The sequence below is a fragment of the Myzus persicae genome, unplaced genomic scaffold, assembly GCF_001856785.1.
Source record: "Myzus persicae strain clone G006 unplaced genomic scaffold, MPER_G0061.0, whole genome shotgun sequence".
Classification (NCBI taxonomy): domain Eukaryota; kingdom Metazoa; phylum Arthropoda; class Insecta; order Hemiptera; family Aphididae; genus Myzus; species Myzus persicae.
The window spans coordinates 440260-449290 of record NW_019101135.1 but is presented as its reverse complement, the minus strand read 5'-3'; the positions used below and the strand labels follow the sequence as shown (position 1 = coordinate 449290).

At 28.6% G+C, this 9031-nt stretch overlaps 1 protein-coding gene across 1 annotated transcript; it reads left to right on the top strand.

Moving 5' to 3' along the window:
• Nucleotides 1-1876: 1876 nt before the first annotated feature.
• LOC111027852 (40S ribosomal protein S11) lies at nt 1877-5141 on the top strand. The gene is made up of 4 exons (XM_022306309.1): nt 1877-2011; nt 2176-2292; nt 4671-4876; nt 4958-5141. The coding sequence occupies exons 1-4, from the start codon at nt 2000-2002 to the stop codon at nt 5079-5081; spliced, it is 459 nt and encodes a 152-aa protein (XP_022162001.1). The 5' UTR covers nt 1877-1999; the 3' UTR covers nt 5082-5141.
• The last annotated feature ends 3890 nt before the right edge of the window (nt 5142-9031 follow it).

The window sequence follows — 9031 nt, the reverse complement described above, 5'->3', positions numbered from 1 at the left end:
ATGTTGACATGCAGATTATTTACATTTGAACAACAATCAATACATTTAAATTGTATTTAAATGTATATCTCCATTACGACTCTTATAAAAGTCGGCCTCCGACTGGCTCCGAGTGAAGGGTGGTGTACTCTGGTGTTAAATTATGAACTACCAAACTGCAGCAATTTTTTGTGTCAATATTGTACAATTGAAAGATAAGGGTGCGGTATCACCTTATCTTCTCTACATCGTGTGTAGGATTTAGGAATATAAAAATAATTACATTTTAATGTTACCACTGGGTTTCAATTATTCTGTGATGTTAAGGACCGTAGAAACCTGGAACACAGATAAGTAACTATGGAATCTGAAATATTTGTGACAATAGTGACATCTATAAAGTATCACAGAATATTTGAAATTTCATGTATTCTGTGAAAGTACCATCTATTACGGACAACGGGCTATGGTTATACAAAAACAATTTCAGGAGTTCGATATAGGCAATATATTCTACATTTGTAATTAATTTATTTATCATTAATCAAATTTTAATAATTTATTGATTCATATTGGTAAAAGTTAGAAATGGTTATGCTTCTCAAAAAAGTAGTTTTAGTATATAATTTATAGGTAAGTGTTATAACTTGTCATTTTCCAATGATACACCATTAGTTTTTTCCTACGCCCTGTAGAGTCAAAGGACTCCCTTCAATCAAACCGTCATTTTAATCTACACATATATACTTTTATCCATTTTTTCTATACGTTTAAATTATTGTATTTAGTGATTGTAAATATAATGTTAATAGAAAAAAAGATTATGATAATATATTTTATTGTAATTGTCTGTTATTATAAATTTGGCCCAATATTAATTAACAACCACACATTCATACACTTGCAGAATATACTATTCAAGCCAATGGTCAAGTCATCGAGGCCTTATTCTTCTTTAATAAAAAATAAATAAGTTTATAATCTAAGTAGGTGTAGGTAAATTGCTTAATAATTTAATACTTATATGGTTGTTTAATGACTTAATGTAAACTGTATGTCTGTATCACAAAACAATTAATAATAATTATATATCAATATGTAATTTATATATATGTCACATCTCATCATTTACCACCCTAGTAAGTAGTAGGTTAGGATATATAAGGCTTATATCTATAGTAACAAGGCTTTGTGGCATAGATACAGTTACCTATGAGGCTATGCTAAGAAACCATCTACTATAGTGTTTTTACAAATATTACATACAAAATATATATTATTAAATGCATAGATTATAAATTATTGCAAAATTATTTAATCATGGGTACCATGCTACATGACTAAATGACTTTATTGCCGACACTAAAATATGAAAATAATTGTATAATAGTTTACTGTTTATGTTATACACAAAAGTGTAATTCACTAACAGTGAAAAATTATACACGGTAATATATATATTTTTTTAAGATAAGTATATATAAGATACTTGGTATTTAGTACCCATGTCTAATTATTATTTAATATTATTATTGTTTATACCAGTATTCACTATTCAATGACTTAATATACTATAAAACAACTAACAAGTTCGATATAACTTCTAATGTATAATATAGTAAATTTAATATTTATTTTAAATTATAATAATCAAATTATCGATGTTGTTTACTTAACAGTTCGTCTCTACCATAGGGTGGCCTGTACGCTTAATTATTATTTATTAATTTATCACGTACGTTATAAAAATGAAAATATGTATAATATATTTATACATTTAATCATTTCAAATTTAAATTTGGTGTAATCATTAATTTGGTCACGATAGTAGTTTTTTCCTCCATGATAAAACGCGACGGCCGACGGCGACGTCCCGAGGTTCGTCGCTTACGGTTTTGAGGTTATGTGTGGCTTGAGCAGTTTCTGATACTTTCCTTCAATTTTTTCGACGTTTGTTTTCTGAACTAGTGTCGGAAAATTTTTAGATTTTCTAAAATATTTTCTCTGTACATTATTCAACATGGCTGATCAGGTAATATTCATTAGCTGTCGAACGAATTAAAAACGGTTTAATTTAATTTTACTTTTTCGTAGTTGTATTTCATCGATGTGTGTCAGACATTCAGACCACATGGAATTGATATGCCTTTACATTATGTATTGCTTTAAACTAAAACAAACATTTCTCGTTTATAGACAGAAAAAGCTTTCCAAAAGCAACCTACCGTGTTCTTGAACCGCAAGGAATCCAAGAAGAAGAAGCCCCTCCGTCATTACCGCAGCGTTGGTCTCGGTTTCAAAACTCCCAGAGAGGTCAGTATTGGTTTTTATAGTTAATTTTTGTTGACCAATTCGACGTCATTATTAACCGGATTATTAACTATATTATAGTGATGTAGTGTAAACTGCATTTAAATATTCAATTTGTGTGTTCTCTATTCACTTAATTTACCAGAAAGTATCAAATCTGTTAAGTGTAGATCGGATTGTAGATAAAGTAGTTCGTTTAAAATTAATGTCATGCAAACAATTTTTTTAATTAATTACATTTTATGTAAAAATTGTTTTGATCTAATTAAATTAAAAATATCCCTTATACCTATTTATTATTTGACACATCCTGTTCGCATGGACCACAGTAAATAAAATTAATTGATATTGTTTAATAAAATATTTATACTTCCCGTAGTGATATAATTGATTTATGTGATGATACTAACACGACGGTCTTATGATTATTTGACTGATTTCAAACCGTGTTTCTGATATTATTGTTGTATAAAATTCAAATGTAATGGCTACCTACTTGCTGTAAATATGTTATAATATTTAAATATGATGAGAATAGTGTGTAATTTTATGAGTTAAATCGCTGACTTTTTAATGGTTATCTGATAACTTAAAAATTATTATCTTTAGTAATTAATAACAATTCTCATGATGATACTAACACGACGGTCTTATGAGTAGACTTTGATTTTAAACTGTGTTACTGACTGCCAGATATAATAATACTTTTCCATATTTTATATAAGTAGTAAGCATATTTTAAATTTAAAACCTAAATAATTGTATGATGATACTAACACGACGGTCTTATGAGTAAACTTACTTTGATTTTAAGCTGTGTTACTGACAACGACACAAAATTAAATGTTTTCTGTTTATATAAATAGTAGTATCTACCCAAATACATTTTAAAATAAAAACTAAGGATAATATGATGATACTAACACGACGGTCTTATGAGTAAACTTACTTTGATTTTAAACTGTGTTACTGACTGCAACATTAAATAATTTTCTTTCATATTTTATATAAATAATAGTACCCAAATACATTTTAAAATAAAAACAGAATATTATGATGATACTAACACGACGGTCTTATGAGTAGACATACTTTGATTTTAAACTGTGTTACTGACTGCCACATATAATAATTCTCTCCTAAATTTTATGTAAATATTAATTACATTTAAAATTTAAAACCTAAAAAAACTGTATGATGATACTAACACGACGGTCTTATGAGTAAACTTACTTTGATTTTAAGCTGTGTTACTGATAACGACGCAAATTTAATCTTTTCCATGTTTAATATAAACCAATCATTTTCTATCGTGAATTAAAATTGTTATTGTCCATTTTATTTATGGGTGAAATTAATAAAGTTCCCTAATTTCTTGCATTACGCACAAAATTGTGCTTTTATTATTATTATCTTTTTCTGTTAAATTACAGATTTTTAATTTATTTGGACACCTAGGTAGTTTTATTTTATTTTAAATTATGATAATATAATAACTATAATATGAATTTTGTTACTGATATATTTTAAAATAGTAACAATTTCCCAAATATGTTCGGATACTTATACATGTTTATTATAGTATAAGTTATTCAATGTTCCTCACAATTTTTTATAATCATCTTTAAATTGTAAAAAATAAAAATCAATAAATTTCTACTGTATGCCATATAAATTAAATTAATTTGTATTTCATGAAAATATCTGATAAAAATGTACTTGTCTGTACTAAATTCTAGGCAAAATCCCTTATATTATGTTATAATAATTGCATATAAATATTTTTAAGGAAAGTTATAAGAAGAAGTTATATACAAAAATATCTGCATCATTTGTAAGGTTATTACTTATTAATATGGCAAATCCCTGTCATATGGATAATCATACAAATAAAATTGTGTTTTTTTTTTAAGATTTGATCATCAAAAATAAACTCTTTTCTTATTTATTGTTTATAACACATTAATCAGTAGTATATCAAAATTTTAAAGACATTTTTCAGAACGTAAACTTGTATTTTATAGTCAAACAATTTAGGTGACCTTTATTCATCATAGGCAACTATTTGTATTATTTTGTACATAGACAAATTATTTCTTCCATACATAATGTAATATAAACTATATATTATTACATACCTATCACAACAATATTTTTAAAGTTCAACCTTTTTTTACATGATATAAATAATACTGGAAAAATACATTTATATTTTAGAGTTAATAAAATTACAAGATATATTTTATTAATGTTTAGAATTAATAAATATATATTAACGTCAAGTGCATGTTATTCAAGTATCTCAGTATCAAAATATTTTTATGATGTATATAAAATATAATTATGTTAGTATTCTAATGATATGGTTTATTCATTTATAGGCGATTGATGGAACTTACATTGACAAAAAATGCCCATTTACTGGTAATGTTTCCATTAGAGGACGTATCTTGACTGGTATGGTACGTAAAATGAAGATGCAAAGGACTATTGTGATTAGGAGGGATTATTTGCACTACATCAGTAAATACAACCGTTTTGAAAAACGTCACAAAAATATGTCTGTCCATTTATCACCTTGTTTCCGGTATGTTATCAGTCATCACTTACCAATGTGTATTATATTGTATTATGTATATTCATATTATATATTAATTGTTGTTTGTAGTGATGTGGAAATTGGAGATATTGTGACAATTGGTGAATGCCGACCCCTGAGTAAAACGGTCAGATTTAATGTACTGAAAGTAACAAAGGGAACAGGAGCAAAGAAAGGTTTCAAAAAATTCTAAGATTTAAATGTAATATTATTATTTTTATTCATTACAATAAATTCTAGAAAACAAAAAAAATTTGTTGTTTTGTGCATTTATTCATATAAATACTTCACTTCATTTTCATTTTTTTGGCGTTTACATATAACTTGCAATTGCTTTATTCTTGATGGACACAAAAAAAATACCTTTAGCTACATATACAGTATAAACTTACAATTTATTTATTAGTGTTGTGGTTTAATGTTAACAAATCTAAAATCATCATAATTACCTACTTAATTTTTTTTTTTTGTAAAGTGTTTTTATTTTTTATTTTTTTTATAAGAAATTTACTATCTATTCTTACATGGAATAATAAGCAAATGTGACAATGAGTATTTACATTTGAATTTTTGAGGGAAGAAGCCACCCATTAGTGACACTATACCTACTTAATATGAATAAATGAAATAAATATTTTTAATGCATGTTAAATAGTGGGAGTGCTTTGACAGGATGTGTGTAAGTTAGTGTTGATCACTTAACAGTTATTGCCAATTAAGTCAATTTCATCTAAGAACCCTCTTGCAAGCAATGTAGTTATAGGTCAGATTAAAAAATAGCCAAGTTTATTATGAAGTAAAAATTATCAATTTCTGGATATAATTTGACACTGAGTTTAGAATGTATGGTTATTGTTTGTTATTAATTTATCTCAGTTATAGCCATTTTACATTAAGAGGACACCACACCTGCGTGTATTGTCTCTGTCTTACAAATGTGTAGCATAAGTTTTTTTGCAATAATTCAGTTTTCAACTGTGATATGAGCATTTTTAAGTCACGTTTATTGTACAAACTTTTACCTCACTTAAAAACTAAATTCTCTTAAAAAAACTTTCAACAAAACACAGATAAAGTTTTTACCTTCGAGTTTCATAATTGGTTGATTCATTGTAATTTTTAAGCCAACGGCATAAAACGTGAATTGCTGAGCTAAAATTTCGTAAGTTACACACTTGTAAGACAGAGACGAGGGTGTGGCATCCACTTAAGTAATAGTCCTTTTAAGAATTAAAAACATACATTTTATTTCTGTTTAAATATTAATTGTGATTATTGTGAAAAGTTAAAGATAATAGGTTTTTTAAATGTATTTACTTAATATTGCTGGAAGTTACCTATAATAATATGTGTTATAAATTATAATACTAAGGCTTCTAAAAAAGTTATGACCCAAAAAATTAATACTTTTGCATAAATTTTGCTCAAGAGCTTGCCAATATTAATGTTATATAGCATTGAAAATATTTTTAAATATGAATTGTAACAAACATAGCAATGCAATTATTAACAATCCATGTTTATCGTACATACATCACTTGTTAAGATTTACAAGATTGTATACATTTAAAAATTTGTATACAGCACTGATCTATGTATGCAATTTTACATAAATATTCTAAAAAGTAAAAACACGGTCTAACATGGTAAGGTGGTACCCACCTAATAACTAGGTACATAGGTTGATACTTGATGTTAGGTACCTACTAAAACCTATCTATAGTATAAAGCATTTAGACATAACAAAGGAATATTACATTTTTTTTTTTAGTTTACCTATCTACTAAAAATGTCATTATAAACTTTTAAACTGAGAACACCAAAGTACCGAAAGGTTTAAGTCACTTTATTATACGAATAATATATTTTTAATTACCTACCTACAGCACTTACACTATTGTCTATTATAACTAATAACCATATTTTTTCGTTTGAACAATATCCAATTTATTAAAAAATTGAACTTTAAATGTATATTAATAAAATTGTGATTTTTAAATTTTTATGTGGCCTTGGGACTTGGGGCCCATTTAAAATAACTGAGTAAGAAGCCCAATCATAAGTCGGGCCTACACAGCCAACCGGTTTGTTTATAACCGAATGTATGGTTTTAATGGCTGGTGGCAGCCGGCAGGTAACAACCCTCTATCGGCCTATAAAAAGCTGGTAATTGTAAATGTATTATTTAGTTATTAGAAAAACAAAAATATTGCTGTGTTTATAGTGTCGTTTACTCACTTTTCAATGGTATACCTCTACCGACGTTTGAGGCGTCAAAAGACCATAAATTAACCTGTTACAGTTTGGCTCTCAAAAGTCGATATCGTTACTTTATTGCTTAGACTTTCAATCCTCAACGACCATCAATTAACAGGTTACAGATTAGATTGAAAGAATAACGTAAGCATGGGCGTAGGTAGGAAATATTTTCGGAGGGGGTTTTTGTCTAAATCTATATTAATATTATGAGTTAATAATATTCTCGAACAAATTCACAAAAAGCTCAAGATTGTTTTATTTAATTTCGGGGGGTGTTTGAACACCCAAAACCCCCCTTACCTACCTACGCCCATGAACGTAAGATTACCTTCACCGTTTAAACCTCAAATCCTTAACGACCATAAATTAATCGCTTACAAATTAGATTGAAGGAGTACGGCAAATTGCGCGACTACTCAAAATAAAACAAAAAGTTTTCGGGTCGGAAACACTTATTCTTTAAGACAAAATAATCAAATGGTTATCCGTACAGTGATCGTCGCCTCTTCCGTGTGAACATTGTGAACGTCGATGGCACGCTCTCGACAACACACCCGACGAAAACGGGGACTCCTGTTTCCTGTCCGTGCGGCGCTGCGGCCGTCTTTTATCCATGTAATTTTGTCACCTCGGCACATTTAGCTTCACAGGCTTGACCTATCCGAAAATATTAATTGCTAAAAATATTCCCACCTAAGTAAAATAATTATAAGTTATAACGACGACTGTCTACAATATACGACAATAGGTAATACAATTTTGAACCTAACTTGTCGTATGCTCATGCGCAGAAGTGCTTGGAATAAGTGCATGCGTATTGCGCAATCCACGTTCACCGAGGGAACCTACTAGGTACCTTTCCCCGTCTTTTAGCATACAAGAATCAGTGGCGGTCAAACGGTGGGGGGGATGAGGGGGATAAATCCCCCCCCATGACTTTTTTCTTTAATATTTATAACGATTACATTTATGTATATTGTACTATAATGTTGATGTATTACATTTTGTTTTCATTTTTTCTCAAAATAACCTTATGACTTATGAGTATATTATATTATTATTATATAGATTCTAGAGTTCTAGACTCATTCTAGGAACAAAGCTGTTATTATTATAAATATTTATTAATTAGTTGCATATATAAAATACACGGGAATTACCCAGCTCGGTGATCGTGAATATTTAATAACAACACACTCCTCCCTTGACTAGCCCATCGGCCGAAACGTATTAATACTTTATGTATAAATAGCTATGCTATTATAGTCGGCCAATTCATCGATTAGTATTACATTTGTCACAATATTTTGTTACACAGACCACAGTGTTGGCTTTCGTAATTCGTACTCGTTACTCGGGTCTCGTAAGTCATACTGTGTCGCGCTTTATACTTACTGTTTGCAAGTCTGCTGTAATTTATTGTAAATTGTAATAGATATTGTCTATAGTCTATTTTATAATGTCTAATAAAAGAAAAATTACCACCTATTTTACTTGCTCAACCACTAAACACTCGGACTCGGATGAATAAAATAGTAAGATCCCTAAGATCATTACAGAAAATGAAGTTGTACCGGTAATATTTGTTTAACTAATTAATGTAAAATGTTTAATTTATGAGGGAAATGGGAATATTAATTCAAATTACCTATTGTATTAGGCTTTAGGCTGTAGATTTCAGTGTCCATGATATTGACTGATGCTGGTAGATATTTGGTAAGAATTAAATCTTTTGTCAGTCATTAATTATACATGTACCATGTGTAGTTGTAGTTCATTATTACAACTAATACAACCAAAATTGATTAAGATTCTTGTAGATGTGTGGATACCACCAGCTACATCCCCCCCCCATGACAAAATCATTTGACCGCCTCTTACAAG

What these genes read in the sequence shown, in the direction of transcription:
- LOC111027852 (XM_022306309.1), top strand. An exon ending in GTTTCAAAACTCCCAGAGAG is followed by an intron (nt 2,293 to 4,670) that starts GTCAGTATTGGT and finishes ATTCATTTATAG; the next exon opens with GCGATTGATGGAACTTACAT. An exon ending in CATTTATCACCTTGTTTCCG is followed by an intron (nt 4,877 to 4,957) that starts GTATGTTATCAG and finishes TGTTGTTTGTAG; the next exon opens with TGATGTGGAAATTGGAGATA.